We start from the raw sequence: 23248 nt of genomic DNA on the forward strand, positions 1-23248 counted from the left end.
TTTCATGTTCTGTATCGAATTGGCTATGGCCTCAAGCAGAATGAAACATTTTCAATGATAAACAACAAAATGGCGGACTTTTGAATTTTTTTACCCTTTTTTTCACTTTTAATTGTTTATAACTTTTTTAAATAATAATGAATATTTCTGGTTCTGCTTGAGGCCATAGCCAGACATCTAAAGAGTAAAATGCCGTTTGGTTCATATCGATAAGTGCAATAGTTTTGAAATGAGAGTGTCATCCATGAAAAAAAACGTGGTTCGGAGAAAAATCAGTTTAAAGTTTTTATTCGATTTTTTCAAAATTGTTTGGAGTAGCCTGGCCTTAAATGATTTGTACCGTGTATCACTTTTACATACTCCATAACAACAACGTTTCGTTGTTCCTTTTTTTACAAACAACACAATTATAATGAGTGGCAAAAAATGTTTTCCCATTATGTGACTTATTACTTTACTTTTTTTCAATTATTTTACGCAAAATATGCTTAAATTAATAATGTTTTATTTTTAATTGTCATATGCGGGCACTTTAACATGATTGTTTACAAAAAGCAGTACAAAAAAGATGGCTGATGCTAACGCATGCGCACAAAAAAATTTTTAGATGAAAAGGCCTATGAAATAATAAAATGAATCAACAAATACGCGACTAACCTAACCTAACCTAACCTAACCTAATCTAACATAGTTTTAGGTTAAGTTGCCCACTGTAATGTCCACGTGCTTTTTTTAAAAGTGGTCTAAGCGTTAAATTAGTAGTTCAGTTTTGCGAAAACGGGTAGTTTTTAATCACAGTGGAAATATGGGAGAATCAAACTAATCTTCCAGCTTGTGGATCCAGTTTGTGCTGTTTTTCCGTATAAAATCACTGACGTTTATTATTCAGTGATAAAAAATGGCTGATATTCTGAACTTGATTTCAACCTCAAACCAGAACAACGACGAACGATACAAATTTATTCAGGATTTGTTAGTCTACAAGTCTGATGTGCCATTCGATAAGGATGAAGTGAGAACAACTTTTTTTTTTACCCAAGATTTGTCACTCTCACCGCGTGTAACTAAATTTACGTGCTCTTTATTTTCTCAGGTCAATGCCATTCAAAATAGTCTACTGTCTTTGATCAACAACCACTTGAACCATGCGGCGACACGTCATGAAGGTCTGAAACTGCTGTTGAAAACATTACCGAGATGTTCGAGGGACGTTCTGCTCAAACATGCTATGCTGTGGATGACAAAGGCTCTGCAGAGTCTTGAGGCGGTCCAGAACGAACAGCTGCAGGTCACCACTGCAGCTAAAGTCGTTGCTACTTTGGCTATTTCTTGTAAAACGATTCCTGAGCTCCAAAAGCAGATATCCATGCAGAACGTCAAACAGATTATAACACATGCCAATAATTTGCCGGACGCAAGGCGATTTGGTGCAATATTTTACTTAGTTGCCGTGCTCCTCTACCATTATCCTGAACCCTGTGAAAGATTACAGGTTTGGTTTTTTTCTTCAACAGCATTATCTAGAATTTCACATTCTGCGGCATTATTATACTTTTGCAACACTAGTTTATTATGTACCTTTAACAAGCGTGACCAGATGTCTTTTCTAATCCACGTCTTCGTCTTCTAGGTAACCATAAGGAAGTTAATTCTGCCCTTGGTTGATTCTGGACAAGATAACTTGGTCAATGCCGGGGCAAGATGCTTTGCATTGTTGACCGCTGCGACTGAGCGTTCGTTCCAGCCTATAGCAGGGAAAGCAAATTTAACTGCATGGACTCACAGCCAAATTTTGATCTGCAATAGTCTCCATGAAACAATGGATGATCTGTTCAGCGGAGTTGCCGAAATAGAGCACATTGATATCGGGGATAAACTCACGTTGCCAATCATTCCCCAGACAGACATGATGTTGCATTACTTGGGATTAGAGCGTCGGTTCAATAATCTGTGCATATACCTCGGCATAACACTGCGGTGGGCAATTTCACCAATAATTAACGGTACAGAATTCAATAGACTGATTGAAAAAGTGTTGAATATTTCGTCTTATTATTACAGAGGATGTGGATCTAAAAATTCAGTGTCTCCATCAAACATATTCAAGATCCTTTCCCGAGGCCTTTTTATTACTCCCGCTGGGCTGGGCAATGAGAATGCGTTCAGGAAGCAAATTTTGCATTTGATTTTGCCAAATCTACATTCCAGCTTGTTGCATGTATTGGATGCCTTTGTTTTAGGGTAAGTTAAATTTTATTCCAATCATACACTGCCGTCAAAAAATAAATTGCTACGAGTATTGATTAATTGACCAAGAATTTCTTAAACTTTCATAGTTTTGGAAAAGAATTAGTGCCGTATGCTCAAACTATACTCCAATTGTTGCATCAAGTCTTAACATGGACGAAAAAAACGACCGAAAATACAAGAACTTTGGGTGGAACCAGGCCGTTCAAAAACATCAGAATACGGGTCTACAAATCCCTTTCGACATGGTTAATGCATGCAGGAGTTCTATCGGGAGTTGAAAATGTTTGTGAAGAACTTCTATCACATATTTTGAAAGATATTGTTCCAGAAAAAGACCGAGTTGTATTGTCTGTAAGTACAAGTGATCGATTCAATTTAGTACTTAAGTGGTTTTTTTATAATTGTAAAACATTTCTCGATATATTCGATTGACGTCCATACTTATATTCCAATTAATTCATCACTTTCAGGTACAAAAAACGCACAATATGTCTAAGCGAGCTTTGAAACGGCACAGAGAAAGTCAATTTGACAATAACATGGCCCAGACGAACATACTTCATGATTCTAATCCATTGGTAAATGCAGATTTAGTTGACGAAGCTTTGGTAGCTTTGCAAAATATCTTCCTAAATACAGGATGCAGAATGAAAGCATCGTTCTATGAGGTAAATAAATATTCGTTTCTTCTTCTTAATGCAGAATGTTTCGCTCTGTGTTTCACTGTGGTTACAATATTGCGATATTGTATTAAATCTTTAAATATTTTCAGAGTTCTGAGAGCACGTTGGTTGCTCTTCTCCATGATTGTTATCTGGAGACTCATGAAGAAACGTTTTACAAACGGTGTGCAACCTGCCGTCTGAATCTGGTAAAAGCACTAAAAATGTTGCAGCTGAATCCGCATCCTTTGGTACCACCGCCCACTCAGTATTGTTTAGAGATATTCCAAATGGCGCAAAATGACGCAGACACTAATGTGAGCCACGAAGCTAAGATCGCATTGGCTGAAATTGAGAAAATTGCACATCCTGCTGCCCCAACTTTGAGGCTACCGATTGTAGTGGATTTGGGTGACAGGGAAAATGAACCAATCGAACTCGATTTTGCAATGGATTCCAACATGGGCCCAAAAACCGCTCATACATCCAGCCCGAATAACGAAGACAGGGCTGGACACAGTCCTAGTCCTATTCTCGAGGATCCAGAAGACGAGAGCCTTGATACCAGAGCGAATCTTGATGAGACCAATCTCGATACTAACAACGAGAATCAGGAAAACGTTAGTGAGCTAGACAGCGCTAAGGAAAAGAGAATGAGTGATTCGACTGCGGTAGAAATTATTTTAATCAGCATTACGGAGCAAGTGGATGATTCTCGCTCGGGTGACGATAGCAGAGAAAACACTCTGGATGATTCGACGAATAATAAAGGCGATCCTAGTCACGATACTGCTGAAGCAGCGGACGCGGATGAGCCGCAGGTAAAACGGCAGAATATTGAAATTACAGAAAGTGTTTCTGGAAAGACTGCTGATAAACCTCAAGGTGAGATCGATAGCGAAGATGATGCCGCGATGCTTGATTCATTTTGCGATGCTGTGCAGGGGGAAAAATAGGTATCAGTTATGAAGTGGAATGTACGTTATATTACCATATGTTAATACGCGTGTGTATAAGTAAATTGAGTAACAGAAGTACATAAAAATCTTGTCAAATTTTCGCAGTGTTTATCATTTAAAATAACTTAACGTAGGATAACGTAGCATATCCTAATCTCTTTGTGGTAATTGCTTGTATGTAAAATGAGCGCATGTATTAGAACTCTCAGCATTATACGCATCGCGCAATGGACGTCTGATTATAGAAGTTTAGCAGAATTGAACGCCACAAAATCGAATAAAAACTGTCCAAAAAAGGAGTATACAGTGGATTAAAAACAATTCAAAATACTTTTTTGACTTATTTAATGAACGCATAGCGTATTCCGATTGAAAATTTAAAAACCATCAACCTTATTATCGCCTGAAATGGCGACTCTTATTTTAATTTTGTCATCGATTATCTTTATGTACCATAGTTTCGACGAGTATTTAACATTTGTAATGCATTCTATTTCCGTGTACGACAGTCACCGTGTACCACATCTCTCATCCTTGTAATTCCGCAAGCTGCAAAGTAATTTGTAGCTAATATTTGTGTCCCAAATGCTACTGTATCCCTCAAAAATGTGAGCCGTTAGGCCATCCCTCTGAAAACAGCCGGTTAGTATGTTGTCTGCAGTACCGGCAGAATCAACTGATATACTGACACACATTTGCTTTTTCGTTCCTCCTGCAGATGACAAGGGCCCAGCCCTTCACAAGCAATGTCAAAATATCTCACGTGTGGTCGGCGAGCTATTGCTGAGGTAGAAATGAGTGTACAATTCGTTTGAAACAACAGTTTTATCGTCTTGACTATTTACTCAAAGTATTCAACAGACCAGAGATGTTGTGTTACGAAGGAAAAATCAGTGTCTTCACATTTTTGACTGGCGTGATATTTGCGCTATTGCCAAAGTTCCTGTTTAGGTTACAATTCGAGACTTATTCTCTCTATTTTCAGAATGTTTGGTTGACTTATGTCGTATTGTACATACTCCTGAATTTCTTAATCATTATTGCTTTTCGTGGTTTCATTTATCAAGTAAGTATCTACAAATACGTATACACTAACAGTCGAACATTTTTCAAATGTTAGATTAGGTTAAGTTAGAAAAAGCAACGCTTGCAATTATATTTCAAACAAAGATCTTCTCAATTCGTTATTGAGACTCAGATAAATTTTTGTTTGTGACATTGATAAGCCTCGGCTTATCTCATTGGCAATTTCATATCGAAATTTTCACACAGATAATATATTTGAACTGATATCAGTTTCTTCCTACTTAGGTTGCGGTGCGAGCGACGTCGCTGGGTTATGCATTTGGGATTGGCATATTGATATATTTGACAGCACCATCATCATGGCAAATGTTTGGCATTTACACATCAGTAATGGCGACATTTCACTATTCAGAATTCTTGGCTATTACTTGGACAAATCCAAGCGCCTTGTCCCTTGATTCCTTCATGCTAAATCACAGCCTCGAGTATGGAATAGCTGCCTTTGTGTGCTGGATGGAATTTATCATTGAAAGATATTTTTTTCCTGAAATGAAGGAACCGCACTTTGTTTCTTGGATCGGACTAACGTTCTGCGTTTGTGGAGAGATACTCAGGAAGCTTGCTATGTTCACGGCAAGAAAGAATTTTAATCATATCATACAAAGCACCAAAGCTGACGGTCACCAACTTGTCACGCACGGTGTCTACAGTTTCTCACGACATCCCAGTTATGTCGGATGGTTCTATTGGTCAATTGGAACACAGGTATGTCTTCTGAGATTTTTCCAAAGATCTGAACAAGATCTTAGCAAGAAAAAAATATTTTAGCTTGAATGCTGCTGAAGGCGGTAACCTGAAATAGGGGAAAAAGTAATTTAATTGTCATACAGTCAAATTAGGTAACTTTGAAAAATAATCTGACTTGCGTTATGTTCCAGCTGATTCTTCAGAATCCTTTCTGTGCGGTGTGTTACACACTAATTTCATGGAGATTCTTCCAACAGCGGGTATTACTTGAAGAAATGACATTGATAAACTTTTTTGGACAAGACTATGTTGACTATCAAAAGCAAGTGGGTACCGGACTGCCTCTCATTTCGGGGTACAAATTTGACTTGTAGTATAGTACCATGGTGTGATTTCAATTATAATTATATGATACTGTAATTGTGAGATATATGACAATACTTTAAAACTTGCACATCGTGTATTGAAGCTATAAGATGTTGACCTGCGAAATTCGTACGCATACGATTTCACACTGATCAAAATAATTTGAAGGAAAAGTTCAAGAGACTTTATCCTTAGGTTACGGACATTTGAGCTAATTCATAGAAAGTTTGTGATTATTCGATTTGAGTGGGCATACATTGAAACGATTATTTTTTGATTTTTTGTTTTTTTAGCAAAAAACCCATCACATCACGAACAGTAAATACCGTTCAGGTGTAGAAAATGATAATTTTGTCTAACCGACATCTTCAGAACATTAACTTTACTCTGATTATTGATGCAAGTAAAATCATGAGTCACTTTTCTAGTCACAAAACTATATTTCATTTGTAATCAGAGAGAGTACGACTGCCACTAGTTGTGAAAATCGGTTGCGTAATGCTGAACATTAGAATAGGAATAAAAATTTGGATAGCAAATATTTGTTGAACAGTGAATAATGAACTATCTTGAGAAGCGTCGACTCATTGATAACAATCGCGTTACTATGTATTATTAAAATTAAGAATACAAAACGGAATTTTTTGTGTAATACATCATTTTTATGCAAAGTTGTACATATTGTCCAATTTAACGTCGAACGTGACGAATAAACAAGGTACATTTTTTATGGTGAGTATTAATCATGATTTGAAATGAATGGAATGATGGCTTTAACGTCGGATCTATTTCAAATCTAAGATATGGGCGTAAATGAAGAGGACTTTAATCTATTTAATTGGTAGATTATTGGAAATCGAAAAGAAATTCTCACACATTCTAGGGAGAGTGGTTCAACACCTGCGAAGTCGTATTCGAGCATTTGCAAAAGTGGATCTATGTGTGAAACTGTCGCACCAGTTCTCGTGAAATTTCCACATAATACTATTTCCATTCCAAAAATGTGCAAATATCGTCCATCAATACAACAAACCGCTATAGATATATATAATCATAAGATACCCCCCCCCCCATAACTATAAATCAGGCTGGGACACAGTGAAGGATAAGAAAGAGTAGCAAAAACAAGCTAATGCAATTAATCGTAAAACTCATTCAATCACTGATTTTTTTCAAACGAAAGATTGTCAAGAACAAGTAAGTAAAATTGATACACTGACACATTAATAAATGTGATTTATTTGATGAGTGTATACTTTTTCATAGTCCACCTGTTCCAAAAGAATTGTTAATATAAATCGCAAATAAAAATAAAAATCATTATTTAATTTTCGTGCATCAAATATTGTTCAGTTTTCCTGTATTATTTGAATATGTTGATAAAAAAAAAAAAAAAATGAAAAACTATGTTAGTCGAAGATTTCTCCATATGGCAAGAAACATGGAAAAAGTATATTTTTCATTTCATTTCCATCCATAGGCCCCCGCTAATGGTCAGCCTACAAGCCCCCACCAAGTAAATCCGGTCGTGCAACCTGTAATTTCGAGCTTAGTTTTCTGCTGATGGTTTTGGACATTTCCGGTGATTTTTATTTTTTTGTCAGACGTATTATAGGCCATTTCGCACGTCGTACGAGGTATAAACAGAATTTCCGGCCCTGGTCCAAGTGATTGTGGCATCAAGCGACGCGGTGCACACAAGTTGGACAGGTTCAGTGGGGCCACCTACCCATTCGATAGGGTCAATAATTGGTCTGTCTGGTGGTGGCTCACGGCGTTCTGTGGTAGGAGAATAGGAAAATATTTACCATCTCAATGAACAAACTTTCGCTAGGACTGAAATTTCTCGACGATGATATAATCTATTTACCAGTGATGTAGAGAATCGTTCGATGTTCGGTGGTACCGGCACTATTTCGCGCGATACACTTGTATTCATCTTCGTCGCTTTTCCTGGCGGAGGGTAGTCTCCAAATACCATTTTCAAAGGTTGCGCTGGGATTCATTTCACCTCGGACACGAATCCACGATACTTCGGGCTGTGGAACACCCGATGAATCACAGTGGAATTCGGCAGGATTCCCTTCTTCGACCGTCAAGTAACTTGGCTTGGTAATGATGGGGCCCGATTCCCTCACCTCTCAATAAATCTCGTTATTCTATTCCTGCAGCTTGGCAATTTCAGATAGGAACTGTCCGGAAAATTTGGTCCGATCGTCGATATAAAGATCGTCGAAATTACCGATAAGATCAACAACGCAAGTGCGACCTGTTGAAGATCGGGCAAGTTCACCAAAAAAATCTAATAACAATTTTTAAAATCTTGCGTCAGACGCTCTAAGATCGTATCTTTATGGACGATAAAAAAGGCCCGTTCGAGTAATCCCGAAATTACTACCGAACGACGTATTGCGCTCACTCGCTTTCCAATTGTGTATAATTACTAGTATAAAAGTTGAATTGGTCATTCGAAACTGGACTCAAGTCTCAATGAAGCAAAGAGCCCCGTATTCCCATTGGACATATTCCTATTTGACGAGTGTTACAATGTTACATGGTTTATACGTAGATAATCAGATGCGCTTAAGATCTGATTACTTTTAACATACACAATAAATATTATACAATCGGGATTGAATTTTCTTTCACGAAACTCATCATGTTTACGAAAATTATATTTATTGTCTCATTTGATGTCGGAAATAATTATATATTTATTTATACCTATATGTATATATATTATATATTGATATTTATCATTATCATCGATGATAATAATAATAATAATAATAATAGTAATAATATGTAACATTACTTTCAAACATTGCCATAATAATTGATATTACGTACTTTCTTACAGTTTACGATTATGTGGTAAAATACATATCATAATGCGATTTATTTCCGGCGTTTTCGGCTTGTCATTCGTCAGCCGCGAAAAGCATAAGCAGATAATCTGATTTCGGAAGAAGAGTTACTTCCACTTGTAGCGCAATAACTGACTAGCCGAGTAAGATCTATCAAACGACAAAGGAGAAACAAAAATAAAAAATTATTCGGCGCAAAGATGATCGTTTCAGAACTTTGTTGAATTGATCCGTTATTCACTTGTGCATGGAAAAAAATGGCATATCTACCGTTAAATTATATCCACTACAATTCAATCTGCAGTCCAATTTGATTCTTCATTGCTTAATCAATTGTCGGTTGCACAAATCGCCATATACTTTGTTGATACTAAATGGCAAATGGGAAAGAAAGCTGAAGACTAGTTTCCCTGTGCCTTAGTTATGACCTCAAGTGATTTCGTTGATCTTATGGCAACGCAAGCGAACGATGTTCAGGTCAATGTGAATTCTAGCTACATGAAAAAGTACGTAATGCGCATTGCCTGTAACGAATAGCAGCAAGTATCCGTCTGTCTAACAAGTGAGAAAATATAATTATGCGACGCTGCGTATACTCAGAGTTTCATGGAAGCTATTGTAATCTGTTAGTGTCACGATGTATCCTTAATCCGTAAACTTACTACTCGATAATAGTCACAACATCTGTACGTAGCACCAGGCTAATTCAGTTCTGCTAATTTTTCAACAAAAATTTTGGCAGTTCGTATCAGGCATTTCATGCTGTGTCGGTAGCCAGTAATTGAACAACTAAATATCACCGAAGTTACCGAAACGTACCCACGTACTGTACAAATAACATACACCGCGTTGTTTCAACACGACTAGAAGAGATTTCATTTCCGAACCATATCAGTTATCGTATCGCACCGTTATACGATTGCACGAGATTCACATATTATTCTTACAACAACAATGATTTTCCAAGTTCCGCTACCGCACAATGGCTTTGAAGTTCGCCAACTGAAATTGAAGTCAGCTTCGGTATGACAAGATTACAGATTACACTTGGTCGGTTAAAAGCACACTATCCTTGGTAAAGCTGGTGTATAATGTACAGCGGAAATGCGTCAAGTTGGACGAAAATGACAATGTAATCGGTAACCAAATAGTACTATTATGTCTTAAATAAGGTGGTACAAAAAGACTATAATAATACAAAATTACAATGCTACATATGGTATTACATTAGTATAACTATATACATGTCGTACATGTAAGTATCGTGTATGTATGTATAAAGCCTTCGTTCCTATTTGTTCCTTAATACTAATTAATCATCGCTCATCGAGAGCAAGAGAATCCGAATCAGTTCCTTCCCTCCACCACGTAGAAGATGAGTACCATCGATGTTCTTTTTTTCGCTTCTCATCCGGTTTCCCGATCGTCACCTTGGGACTCAAAGTTCGGATCCTTCGGCTCTCAATCGCGGAGACTTACTTTCATTCATCTTTGGACGCGAACTTTTAGATATCACCTCTTTTCGGAACGCTGTCGGGATCGCTGAAAAATGAGTAATTCGAAAAACGATGAAACGACGGGACGATCACGCAACGACAATATACCCCATAATAATTGTACGTAGAATACTCCGGGAATTACCTCAGTCTAATCTTGCAGCTCCAGCCACGAGTGAAGCATTAAATCGTGTGGAAATTTATTTAATTATTGACAATATTAGGATTACGGTCCAAGTTACACATTCTTAGTTGTAGGAATTTTTGAAAAATGTGCAACTTGTACGGGTGATAAAAATTATAATTAATGGCTCTCAGATTCGATTTGGTAAAATTTTTTAACGTCAACTGGAGTAACAAGCGCGTTTCGAAACATCGTAACGACAATTCTGCGCAACAATCTCACGTCCATTGCAAACAGAACCAAGTTTTGGGCAAATATGAGTAAATTGAGGTTTCGAGATCGGACGGAAGCCACGTTAAGGCTCGGCTTTGGGTGGATGATATTTACGGGCGGCGGTGGTACAAAGGCATCGAATATGTCCGCGTCGGCGTCCGTGAACACCAGGGAGGACGGAATCCACCTTGTTCTAAGCAGCGTGTAAAAGATCGAGGAACGATATGAGCCTCGGCGAAAACGAAGCCGTTTTTCTCACCGGCGAACGGCCGAAAATTGGCTCACCTGGTACACGGGTAAACGTTCCTTCCTCTGATCGCCACGTCGCCGATGTATATCGCCCCCGAGTCCTGGACCTCGAGGGTGTAGATGCACCCGGAAAACCCGTCCTGGTACCGGCCGTAACTCATCGCGTAGTCCGGCAGACCGCCGAGGTAAACGCTGCCTCTGGCGTTGAGGAGTTGCTGAAGACCGTCGCTCCCCCCGCTTTCGGTATGCTCACCGTTCAGCTCGATGCTGCCCTCGCTTCCCTGACGCTTCAGGACGATCCTGTGACGTTCCCCGTCGTCCACCCGCTGGGTCGTTACCCTGATCTTCGCGGGTCCCGATCCAAGGTCGTACTGATACTCGACGTACCTGAAATCGAAGGGCATTTATTTCAGCGCTGTTCAGCGACGACTTTCGTCCGGGTTAGGTTGACGTATCCATGGCTGGGTAGCGAAAAGGTGTAACCCGCAGTTTTCGGAAATCAATCGAATTTATCCTATAGATTGAAAAGCGGTGAGATACACCCTTTTGATTCTTGGCACTCGACGTATATCCGATCGGCTTTTGACGAAATTTCGAAAGGTACGTATAACAATAATCATACGTTTCACGTTATAGATATTCTGGTTACTTTTACGTCATTAGAGAAGATACAGAGATTTTACGGATATTCACAGAATGGTAAACTTTTTTAAATAAATTTGTTGGAATTCATTCTGCGACAAATCTGATACTTTCGAAGCATTGAGACTGTGATCACTGCAAGAGTCGGACTGCTTTTCGGCAACGCAGTTTTTATTCAACCAGAAAATTCCCCTTGAATGTTGATTTTTCGATTGGAACGTTCGAAACATTTAGCACGCCCGATTTCGTAAAATATGAACCAAATCTCTGAAAATGTTCGAACAAGGTGACTGCATTTCCGAGTCTGTAACTCGGATTTGCAGCAACTTTCGACGCGGTTCCGAAAAAGAGTATCGGCAATGTTTGTCCGATAGGAAGCGTTTTCGGAAATTACCCGTCGACGACAGCAAGCGATATGTAATCATCGGGCCTGAGATCCGCCGGCGTCTGTCCGTGCCACATGATCAGGCCGGTGCTTTTGTTCGTGGAGATTTCGAATCCCAGGACTTCCTTCTCTTCTTCGTGGGTCATCACCGACCTCTCGAGTTCGAGCCAGCCATCGCCGCGGAAAGCCACGTCCGATGCTATTTCAACGGCTGAAAAAACGACGGTGTTTAGCGGCGGAAACAGTACTGCTGGTATCGGTTACCCGAACAAAGAAATAAATCTGAAACAATGTACTCACGAATTTCGCATTGGAGTCCGTTGAAACCGAGCCGGCAGTCGCATTTGTAACCCCCGTGAAGATCGGTGCACGTTCCCGCGTTTTTGCAGGGGTTCAGCAATTCGCACTGCTTCAAAACGTTCTCGCAGTTTCTACCAACGTATCCGTATTCGCAAACGCAGGAATAGTCGAGGGTCTCCGTCTGTTGGCAGTCTCCGTGAACGCACGGATTCGAGACGCAGGGATCGAACTGCGTCGTTGACGGCGAGGTTGGCGGCCTTGTGGGAGTCGGTGTTGTTTCGTACGGCGGGAAATCGGTATGATTTGAATATTTTCCCACGCAATCTCGGATGTTGGACGATTCGACGACTGACTTGAGAATGTCGATGTTCTGCCCCGCGATGTCGAACTGTTATTGAAGCATTTCACGTTATTCGATGGTCCGCGAGTTCGATGACGATTCTTAACGTACCTTGCTTATGCAGCCTCGGAAGTTCTTGTCGATTCCCACGTTCCTGTTTATCGCAACCCTGCGGCTGTTCACCCCTCCGATGTACAAGAGAGTGTCGAGGTTCATGGTTTTCGAAGAACCTGGCGACCTTCCCTCGACTTGGGCCTCTCCGTTGACGGACAGTTTCCCTTCTTTGAAGTCTCTGCTCGCCCTTACGTGGAGCCAAATTCCTGGCTGCACAACGTGGTTCGATCTTACCACCGCCATTCCGGAGCCCAAGTCGAATCGCAACTCTACGTGTCTGTCCTTTATTACGAGGGCTACAAAGTCGCCCAAACCTTCGTTGTTCTGAGCACAGTACATCAGAATTCCGTCGCCCGAGTCCGATGGTTTAAATGTCATAGCTAGTTTAATCCTGAGATATGCGGGGTATAAATGTCAATTAGTAAAACAGTGATTGTCTTATACGGTGAATTTTGTGAAATGGTTCGATAAAAAGTGTGTGTGAAATATTCAGGACTTTTGCAACTGGTTTTCATTCCTTTTTTCATTTCAAACCGAAATTCCATCTTGATTTATTGATACCATATCACATACTCACGTTAGGCTTGGCAAAACGATATGAATATTTGAGGCATACCTTTGAATACTACATTCAATAGATTTAAACGAACACGCAATAACAATGAAAAATCTCATCTAAGTTCTAAAAAAGTTAATCAAATGATAGTGAAGCAAAACTAAAAAATGGTCAACCGTAAAGATACGTAAGCAGGCAGCAAGCTGTTTAAAGTATACAAACTAAATTATTTGTAATATATACATAATAACTGCCGGCTTCCTCCGTTGACAGCAGTTTTCTTACTACGAATTTGGAACTGTTTTCGTCTTACACATGATTCGTATCTATCTAGAATATAATAGAATCAAGAATTTACCAAATTGTGAAGAACCGAACGGGAGCATTACTAGTCTCGTAAGCAAAGAGATACTGTTACATCAAGTAACTCACGTTTGTGTACAACTGTGATTGCGAAAATGGACGAAAGTGTAATTCAAAGCAGTATAACGTTACAGCTTCCAGCCATAATTCATGCTTGGCATGATTCGAACGAAGTACAGTCCCTTCTCATTATGCGTATGCTCGAAGGTTGGTTTCTCGTAAGTTTTATACAGTATGTACATGTAATTTTACGCTGGCAGAGATATTCGCCAATCAACGAGCGTGAGGGTTTCAGAATTTGGCGATAGTTTCATCGGGAGATTTTGTTACAAGGCCGATTTCAGCTTCTCCTACAGCTTTGAAAACGGACACTTACCGAGAAGCTACCGCACGCGGAATATTCAGGACCAGAAGCAACGAACTAGGATTTTTATTAGACGAAATTTATTCTGAGCAACTGATATATGGAATGAGCGAAATTCGAAAAAAAAACAAAAAAAAAACGAAAAAATTAATAAAACAAAATCAAAATACGTTCACTTGTCACATCAATTTTTATTTTGCTCGTAGATTATTTCTGTGTATGTATATATGCATGTATTGTCAAGTAGGCTTGGCCTAGTGAGTATATATATGTAGATATATTCGAATTCATTTCAATGCGCCAACAAGTATATATATTTATATATATTTTATACATGTAGATTCTTATAGATATAAGTACAAACATATTATTCAAATTCAATTTGTTTCAATTTATTTTGTAAATGTAAGCTAGTTTTCATTTAACATTTAAATGTTCATATAATGCTACCGCGCCATATTATTACAGTTTTTCAATCGCTAAGCCTCGTACGATGTAGTTAAATGCAACTGGTGTGGCAGTGGTTTGATCGTGTCTAACTTAAAAAAAAAAATAAAAAAAAAAACAATAATAATAATAAGTATAACAGAAGTAAGTGGCTTACAGCGACGCGTTAAATGCATTAATTAAAAAGCTGTACAAAACGTTAATTAATAATTAGTAAACTGACCGAAGTTTTTTTATTACATTTATTCAGCACCGTATGATAGTTTTTTGTTGTGAGAAATTATTTTCGCGACACGAATGTGAATCTTTCGAGTACAGAAAACGTGAATTGAGTTGGAAGATAAGAAGGTACTCATGGTATCCCGAAATACAGACATTTGGCGTGTATAAAATTGCGAAACGGGATTTCGTGCATTCATGATACGGGGGCGAGATCCATGTGGTTTTTGGATGAACAATCGTACTCTTATCGGTGAACTTGCGTACATCGTGTTAAAGTGTGTTGTCAGGTAATTTATTATTGTAACCAAATATTTTCTGTACTGCTAGTTACGTATGCGTCGGATTGGTGTCAATTTCACAATTTAGTGTGTCGCTTTAGTTGGTTGTTGTGTTGATTAGCACGTGGTCTGGCTCTGATTTTTTTGAATGAGCGCGGTCGCAACTTGGACCCATGTTTTTTAGGCGTGAATCGTTTACCATGCCTGAAAATAATTTTGCCCAGTTAGGTTCATTTCACGTTATCATTTGGAAGAATTTCCAAAGCGAAGACATCGGATGATATTATGACTGTTTAACAATCTTAGCTGAATATTGTTGTTAGATTGGACGCAATTTTTTCATCCGCTCAATATTGTTTATCGAAAGTCGTGGAGATCGTGCCGTCATCTTTGAATTCGGAATGATAAAACAATTTGCAACATCATTAATCAAGTACGTATGGTGGGTGGATTTTAATTTATGTTAAAGATTTGTAAAAACATAAAAGTAATGAAATCATTCCACTAAAAAATCCTGGCACACCCTGGTGAAGAAAAAGCGAATAGCAAACTATGAAAATAGAAATCAATGGCGGATCGCGCTCTAAGCTGCATAATAAAATGGAAAAATATTGTGAATTAACAACTACTTTCAATCCAAATCTAGGGGATTTCCACACTGTTTTCAACTCAGTTATCAACGTGCAAAAATGTGTACTTACTTGCGTAATGCCTTGGGCGTTCGGTACGCTAAGTATGCATTGCTATCCAAGAACGCTGGCTCGTCAACGCTCATGTCTAATTCGCATTTGTGACCACCCCTGCCAATTGGACAGTCGCAAGTGAAACCGTCGCCTATATCGTTGCATGTACCTTCACCACAGGCCCCTGGGAGTAAGAGAATCACACAGCATGATGGAATTTGTCGGTATCAAAATTTGACACTGACTCATACAGAGCAAACGTAGCAATATGGATTCGTGTTTTGCTTACCTGGATAACATGCCTGTCCAACAATGTCGCAGAGGTTTCCGCTGTATCCTGCAGGGCAGAGGCACCTGTAACCTTCTTCGGTAGCGGCTTCCTGACAAACTCCTCTATTGCTGCACGAATTTTCGACACAAGTTTCGCAGGTAGTAGTGCCGACCCTTTCCAACTGGTCGGTGTTCAAATCGATTTCCTTTGATCCGATGACCAGCCTACTGATACAACCCACAAAGCCGTCGGATACCGTTGCTTCCGAGTCAACCCTTTGGTAGTCGGGAACACCTCCTACGTACAGCGGCTCCATCAAATCCAACGTTTGCAACCTGCCTGGGGCGGTACCTGAGTAGGGGCTTTGAGGATCGCCAACTATCGTCATTCTTCCCTCTTTCCGGCTACGATAGAGCTTGATTGTGTGCCATTTTCCTAAAGTGACAGGATTCCGTGCTCGGATAACGGCTGGACGAGATCCAAGGTTGAACCTATGCAACGCGAACAATCGCACGAAGACGGTCAACGGGTTGTGAATCCTGGGCTTGCTAATCGGATAAAATTCGATCTAAGCTCGATAAAACGTTACGATTGAATACCTGAATTCCGGATATCCTCCGACGAGGGAAAGAGCAATGAAGTCTCCACTGCCGTCGCTCTTCTCAGCATTGTAGAGAATAATACCGTCGTACATTTCAGGCTTGAACGATACTTCGATATCGAATTTAAGCATGGCATCTTGCAGGGGCCGGAAAGATATGTAACTCTCGGGGGCTTGATTGAAGTACGGCACCACGCCAGTCACAACCAGGATTTGCAGTATTTCCACGCTCGTTTGGCCGTTGCTCGCGGTGCAGATGTACGTGCCCGCATCTTCGGCTTTCACGTTCACCAGTGTAAGGTGATTCTAATGGAAAGTACAGAGTGCTGCGTTAAATCTACCCGTCATGGCAGTATTCGAGTAGTCTCACTAATCATCGGTCAGCTGTTTCATACGTACATTCTGTTTTCTACTCTCGTTCGGCAAAATACCTCCAAGTTTAGCCCACTCGAATGCAACCGGTGGTTCTATGTCACCCTTGCAATCCATCGAGAATCCCGCTCCATACGGCACAGCTGTCGTTTCTACAGCTGGTGAATCGTTGTTCCCACCTGGATTGGTGATGAACTCATGACACGGGTATTCAAGTGAACAGGAAGACAAACTTCGGTAAGATCTTAGCGGACATTTAAGACAGAGCACTTAGACGTTTATTACAGAAGACCGTAATTGTTATCTTCGAGAGCGTGACGAAATCGATTTTACTCACCCAGGGAAAATCGGTAAGCAGAGACACAAAAATATGAGTGATCCTGTTAGTAGGTTTCGTTGACTGGACATGTCTTGTCTCACAAGTGAATTAAAGTTTTGCAAAGTACAATTGAGGAAAAAAGTTCCGTTGGTCTACACTACCTTGAACTATGAGATTGTAGTCCTGTTCGGCACTCGTTTCTCGCGTTTCGGCTATACAACGATATACTCCACTGTCACCTCGAACAACATTCGCAAGTCTCAGCACAGGTCCAACCACTCTTGAATTTGGTGGCAGTGATGAATACGTGGGTCGGATCCATCGGAAGCGCACGTCTTGACCACCGGAGCTTTCACACCGTAAATCGACGGTATCTCCGATGTTGACGAGTTCACTAGTAGCTCGTATGCGGAGGGAGATCTGTGGTGCTCGAGCTAGGCATCCACAAGTTCGTTAGTTACGATGCACAGAAAATCGGGCAGAAAATCTGTTTGACCATAAACCGAAGTTGTGCGAGAATCTAGTGATGTAGATTCTCTTTACACTTTGGATGAAATCTCCAGGTTGAAACTGTTCTCATTACAATTTCGTGTAATTGTGAGTCGAAATTGCACAATTTTCGGAATGGACTAATAGATCTCTGTCCTTAATCGTTACGCATGGGTACATAAAAGTGAACAATGAGACCGGTAATGACATGTGAGGTAACATGCGATTGGACAATAAAAGCAGTACACGGGATGCAGAAAAAGTGAAGCAGAGCATGTTTCAGAATCGGAAATAGAAATTCTGATTAACCTCCGATAAACAGAATGTGTACGTATCACGATTGTATAACGGTACGTCTACTCGAGATTTTAGCGAACTGCTTACGAACTCTACTAGTACAGCGTACCTGATCACCGAATAGATGCTATCGTGTAAATTTTTTAGTCAATCCTTTGTACAGCTCGTAGAATCATTAGCGGACTTCAGATTGCACAAGTGTGACGAAACGATCACAAACACGAAAGAATAGCTTGCTAAGAGGAGGATGAGTGTCTAATCAAGTTGGAAGAAATGTTAAGATTCGATCACGGACCTCACGGTGAAACATATCTGTGTACAAACCGCGTTGCCATGGTGGATAGTGACGATATTGTCTGTTATTGCAGAATCGCTCGTCGCTCCCGTCCATGCAGTCGATCAAGCCGTCGCAGAGATAGCGCTTGTCAATGCATTCGTTGCTTCTGCATTGGATTTCGGTATCGCTGCACAACGCTCCGTACACTGGCATGCAATCCGCAAGCAAATTAACTACTAAATTATAATACGAAATGTGTAGAGGTTTTTAATCTCGGGAGCCCTTGCGAGAACTACGGTTGCACGATTCTGCAATGCGATCAGCTGAAACGACTCGCAAATATGTTAAAGAAATAATAAGCATATTGGTCGTCTTATTACGTTGGTTAATGCATGGAAACTTCTAGAGAATAGCGTGATAAGCATAAGACGGTTTTTTCTACTTATTTGATCGGTTTGGTGATTATGATTCTACGATTAAAAGAGAAAATGACGATAGATACAAGCACTGAATCGGGTACAGATTATCGATTTCTAAATTATGTACGGGGTTGTTTATCAAATACTGGCCGCGAATGTGACAGACGCAGCCAATTCCACTCACTAAGGGTTCAACGAGCAATACTCGACAATTAAGGTGACCCGAAGTGAATATTTTTAATATTGGGGAAAGTACGGTTTATTGATCTACCACATCAATTAATCCATTCTATAAGAAAGTGTAGAGCTAGAAATGTACTTTCTATGGAACCGTCCAATTTACCCGGTGATTCAACTTCCCTACTTTCTGCTATGAAACACGCTGCATCGTGACGGTTAGAATAAAAAACAAGCTATCGCATCATTTTAGTACGTTATCGTGTATTTAATACCGTCAGTATCGATCATTATTGGGGCAAGAAAATTCATCAGATCGCATTAAGCGTACTTGCTTCTTGAAAATGATGATCCGTACTGATTTGACAACTAGTGTATTTCAGGCAAGCAATTCAAAGTCCTACATAGATAATCTGTGTATTGAGAGTATTAAAGTGTCAATCTATTAAAGAAAAATCAGAGTTCTCTAGAACGATTAAGGTAACAAAGAACTGCAACGGTTCTACTATTAGTGGTTACGAAAAAAATCTTAAAGATATGGTCATTGAGGGATATAGTGCGATTTATGTAGTAGGGATGATGAACGGTCTCAACGACGGTGCTTCGATTTAAATTCAAACATCTGGATCTGGGCTCAAATACTCACATTCGACTCGTAAATTGACGTAATTCTCGCTTCTTACTCCATAAGCATCAGTGACCCGACATATATATCTTCCGCTATCTTCCGCCCTAACTTGAGGCATTTCCAGATAATTATCGCGTTTGTACGAGTTGGCCGGGAGATCTGATCCTTCCCTACTCCATTCGACAAGTGATCGACTCTGGAATGGGGGACAATCGAGCCGTACGCTATTGCCAACGAATGCGGAAACGTCTCGCTGGGTACTGGTGACAGGAGGCCCGTACTCTGAAACGGAAGATACGCAAATGTAAACGCGAGGAGAACAAATTTATCTTGGCCCACCAAGGGTGAAGCTTTTATACTCGTAACGCTTGTGAGTTTTAGTATATCGATATCTGCCGGAGGTGGTGGAATCATGATTTGTACCTGAAGTGACTGAAACTTCGGCGACCGCTTCGGCACTTCCAGCATGATTTGTTGCTGTGCAGACATATTTTCCAGCATCTTCAAAGGTGATACCGTGGAATTGGAGGACTCCGTCGGTCTGACTGACTCGATTAGAAAGACCCTGTTGACTGACTTGCCACCTAACAGTGATGGGCTGATCTCCTATAGCGCTACAATTCACGAATGGGCTGTCACCTGGCCTCACGGTCTGTCGGATCGGCTCCAACAAAATTCTTGGTGGAGCTAAGCAAAACGAACGAAAATTCATACTACCATTGATCAAACCCTAGGATCAATTCGTGTTTGTCAAGATGACTATGATATATCTGTCTGCATGTACCAGAGGGGTCGGACAACTTACTTATGATTTCTAAATAAGTCCTCGCTTGGAATTCGATACTTCCGGTGGTGCTCGTCCCTTGGCAGACGTATTCTCCAGCCGCTCTACTCGTCACAAGAGGTATAGACAGAGTGCCGTCGCGCACGCTGCTTCCTTCTGGCAAACTTCCGCCATCACTCCTCTTCCAGTCAAGATAAAGCTTCCGGTCACCGTTGAATATCTGACAGCGTATCTCAGCTCGTCCACCAACAGGAATCCTCATTGTCTCGCTGGGAATCTCCACTACAGGGCCACTCTATTCCAGAACAATTAAATCAGTTTGTGCAAAAACATCACCGTACTTCGTGGATTTCATACTTGTACAGTAGAGGTTGGATGCTAGTTTTTCTTTCCAATTGGCGCACGTCTCCAAATAGCGAATGAAACTTACCGGGTTAGGTGACGGTGGGACTATTTCATTATCTTTTACAATAAGCTCGATGCGTTCTTCGGCTATGCCCTCGCCATTTGACGCAGTGCACGTGTAGATACCCTCATCTTCGAAGGAGACTGAGCTTATTTCATGGACAGCGTCGTACGAGCGGGTTCTGCTAATGCCTGAACTATAGAAGTAAGCAGAAAAAGTTACTCTTGGCATTTGTTTGCGTAAGAGAGCAGGAATGTAATTCGATTCTCGACTAATATTGAAATAATAATACACTGGCAAGTCACTACGCCGAGAGCAGTTGTGTGATAAGGTACTTTCACTCATTAAAAACCATTAAGCCAGACAATTAGAAAATGAACGTCACAATAATGCTCCTCATTTTGCCGAACATATTAACAAGAAACCCTAGGTAGGTTGACCCTTCGGATTTTGATCTAGTTCATTTATGTAATCTACTTTGGTATTGGTGGGTGGTGTTTGAATAAGATCCGATCGCCATAAGTTGGAGTATTCAATTGGCTCCTTTGTAGAAAATATTGAACGCGATTTATTTTTCCTGTTTTCATTGGGTGATAACGGAAGACAATATAACTTCGTTGTCGATCGTAGAATGATTGGAAAAGTCTGTTCTCTTCAAGGATCGAAGGATACACCGTACATTCATATAAAAATATGAATAGACTTACTATCCGGGGCCCTTGTTCCATACGACTGTGGGCGGTGGCTGGCCAGTAGCACTGCAGGTGAACCGCACTCTCTGGCCAACTCCGATTATCAGAGGAGTTCGGTTGGATGGTGTGATTGTGATTACTGGTTGTGAGTTAATTTCGAGGACGGCAATTGTAGAGGTCGATCCGACCGCGTTTGATGCTGTACAAGTGAAGCTTCCGCCGTCATCTAGAGTAACGTTGCTGAATCTCAGCACGCCAGAAGATAGCTGCTCTACGTTCGAGCTGAACGGTCTGCCATCCTCTCGAGCCCAGATGAGCTCTGGTGTTGGGATTCCCTTTTCAGCACGGCATGCGAACATCGCTGACCCGCCGACGAGAACGCGTTGCCTCTTCTCCGGGTACAGGGCTATGACTGGCGCCTCTCGAGCTGCAAAAGCGAGACGATATAATATTCAGGTGTGGAACCGTACGGATCGACTGCAAGCATTTCGAATTGTACGGCGGTCTGACATTCATTCCGCATCATGTAATGATTTCAGTCACCTCAAACGATTCCGCGTGGTTGTGTACTCACGTTCTATTTCAATCACAGCGCTGCCCTGCGAACTTCCGCCACTGTTGGTAGCTTGGCAGACGTAAATTCCTCGATCCGAAACGTTCGGTTCGAGGATCCTGAGCGTACTTCCGACAATTTGAATATGAGCACCAAGAGGTTCTCCGCGTTTTGTCCATGTAACAGAAGGTGCAGGGTTGCCCGTCACGACACATTTGACTTCAGCTACTGTTCCTTGGAAAACGGTCTGCCTTGCTGGTTCAATTGTGACGGCTGGAGGTCCGTTCGATGATTGGATTGATATTCTCGCGTTGTTGGTAGTCGTTACTCCTTGGAAGCTGGTTGCCGTGCACACGTATATGCCGGAGTCGGAGGGACTAGGATTGTAAATTGTCAAAACTCCCCCTCGTTCGGTAGCAGAAGGTGGCAATGGTAGGTTTCCGGCCCTGGTCCAAGTGATTGTGGCATCAAGCGATGCGGTGCACACAAGTTGGACAGGTTCAGTGGGGCCACCTACCCATTCGATAGGGTCAATAATTGGTCTGTCTGGTGGTGGCTCACGGCGTTCTGTGGTAGGAGAATAGGAAAATATTTATCATCTCAATGAACAAACTTTCGCTAGGACTGAAATTTCTCGATGATGATATAATCTATTTACCAGTGATGTAGAGAATCGTTCGATGTTCGGTGGTACCGGCACTATTTCGCGCGATACACTTGTATTCATCTTCGTCGCTTTTCCTGGCGGAGGGTAGTCTCCAAATACCATTTTCAAAGGTTGCGCTGGGATTCATTTCACCTCGGACACGAATCCACGATACTTCGGGCTGTGGAACACCCGATGAATCACAGTGGAATTCGGCAGGATTCCCTTCTTCGACCGTCAAGTAACTTGGCTTGATTAATATTGTTGGCTTCGAACCTACGTTACCTAAAGAAGAAATTCTTTCATTGCATCAGATGAGACTTTTCCATCAAATTTTTTCTGTCACGCTGAAGTTATTATAACGAATTTCGGAGAAAAGAAAGGTATTAATTCTACGGCCAAGGGTCACGAAACGGTCCCTTTTTCTGCTTTTCGGATGATCCGTAACAATTCTACGAAACCGTCACGTTTACATTGCGACAACTTTTACGAATCGTGTGTTAAAGAAATACCTGTTCTTCGTAGCAGACTCTTCGGAAATGCTGCATCCGAGAGAAAATCGATTTCACTCACTAAACGTGTTATTTCAGTTGAATTTCACATA

At 40.8% G+C, this 23248-nt stretch overlaps 4 protein-coding genes across 34 annotated transcripts in view; 2 read left to right on the top strand and 2 right to left on the bottom strand.

The window, feature by feature from the left end:
• Positions 1-3971, top strand: LOC124179332 (proline-, glutamic acid- and leucine-rich protein 1-like). Of its 2 annotated transcripts, XM_046563575.1 has the most exons (8): positions 1-259; positions 832-1012; positions 1094-1492; positions 1631-1977; positions 2062-2241; positions 2337-2601; positions 2721-2918; positions 3023-3971. In XM_046563575.1, exons 2-8 carry the CDS (start codon positions 899-901, stop codon positions 3866-3868), a joined length of 2349 nt encoding a protein of 782 aa, XP_046419531.1. In that variant the 5' UTR covers positions 1-259; positions 832-898; the 3' UTR covers positions 3869-3971. The 2 variants fall into 2 exon arrangements, with proteins under 2 accessions (XP_046419531.1, XP_046419530.1); XM_046563574.1 differs by lacking the exon at positions 1-259 and having other exon boundaries at positions 625-1012.
• Positions 3972-4547: 576 nt separating this feature from the next.
• On the top strand, positions 4548-7129 carry LOC124179341 (protein-S-isoprenylcysteine O-methyltransferase). Of its 2 annotated transcripts, XM_046563589.1 has the most exons (4): positions 4551-4659; positions 4857-4937; positions 5183-5662; positions 5836-7129. In XM_046563589.1, exons 1-4 carry the CDS (start codon positions 4618-4620, stop codon positions 6016-6018), a joined length of 786 nt encoding a protein of 261 aa, XP_046419545.1. In that variant the 5' UTR covers positions 4551-4617; the 3' UTR covers positions 6019-7129. The 2 variants fall into 2 exon arrangements, with proteins under 2 accessions (XP_046419544.1, XP_046419545.1); XM_046563588.1 differs by having other exon boundaries at positions 4548-4937.
• Positions 7130-7274: 145 nt separating this feature from the next.
• On the bottom strand, positions 7275-22923 carry LOC124179346 (basement membrane-specific heparan sulfate proteoglycan core protein-like). The gene is made up of 3 exons (XM_046563597.1): positions 22899-22923; positions 7881-8122; positions 7275-7789 (listed from the first exon to the last, which is right to left on the bottom strand). The coding sequence occupies exons 2-3, from the start codon at positions 8014-8016 to the stop codon at positions 7620-7622; spliced, it is 306 nt and encodes a 101-aa protein (XP_046419553.1). The 5' UTR covers positions 8017-8122; positions 22899-22923; the 3' UTR covers positions 7275-7619.
• The window catches only part of LOC124179328 (basement membrane-specific heparan sulfate proteoglycan core protein), a 128777-nt gene continuing 115539 nt past the window's right edge, over positions 10011-23248 (bottom strand). For 27 of the 29 annotated variants that reach the window (XM_046563559.1, XM_046563541.1, XM_046563554.1 and 24 more), the window contains 18 exons: positions 22657-22929; positions 22020-22565; positions 21461-21872; positions 20778-20949; positions 20369-20642; positions 19987-20250; positions 19582-19845; positions 18387-18545; positions 17438-17710; positions 16985-17136; positions 16584-16891; positions 16003-16475; positions 15732-15897; positions 12798-13191; positions 12347-12734; positions 12056-12257; positions 11056-11406; positions 10011-10419 (listed from right to left, as the gene is read on the bottom strand). In XM_046563559.1, the coding sequence (XP_046419515.1) occupies positions 10383-10419; positions 11056-11406; positions 12056-12257; positions 12347-12734; positions 12798-13191; positions 15732-15897; positions 16003-16475; positions 16584-16891; positions 16985-17136; positions 17438-17710; positions 18387-18545; positions 19582-19845; positions 19987-20250; positions 20369-20642; positions 20778-20949; positions 21461-21872; positions 22020-22565; positions 22657-22929 (5108 nt within the window). In that variant the 3' untranslated portion in view covers positions 10011-10382. Of the gene's footprint in view, positions 10420-11055; positions 11407-12055; positions 12258-12346; positions 12735-12797; positions 13192-14254; positions 15235-15731; positions 15898-16002; positions 16476-16583; positions 16892-16984; positions 17137-17437; positions 17711-18386; positions 18546-19581; positions 19846-19986; positions 20251-20368; positions 20643-20777; positions 20950-21460; positions 21873-22019; positions 22566-22656; positions 22930-23248 lie in introns of those variants that run through there. The other 2 variants (XM_046563544.1, XM_046563562.1) reach the window with 2 other exon arrangements.

This window comes from Neodiprion fabricii, chromosome 4, assembly GCF_021155785.1.
Source record: "Neodiprion fabricii isolate iyNeoFabr1 chromosome 4, iyNeoFabr1.1, whole genome shotgun sequence".
Lineage (NCBI taxonomy): Eukaryota > Metazoa > Arthropoda > Insecta > Hymenoptera > Diprionidae > Neodiprion > Neodiprion fabricii.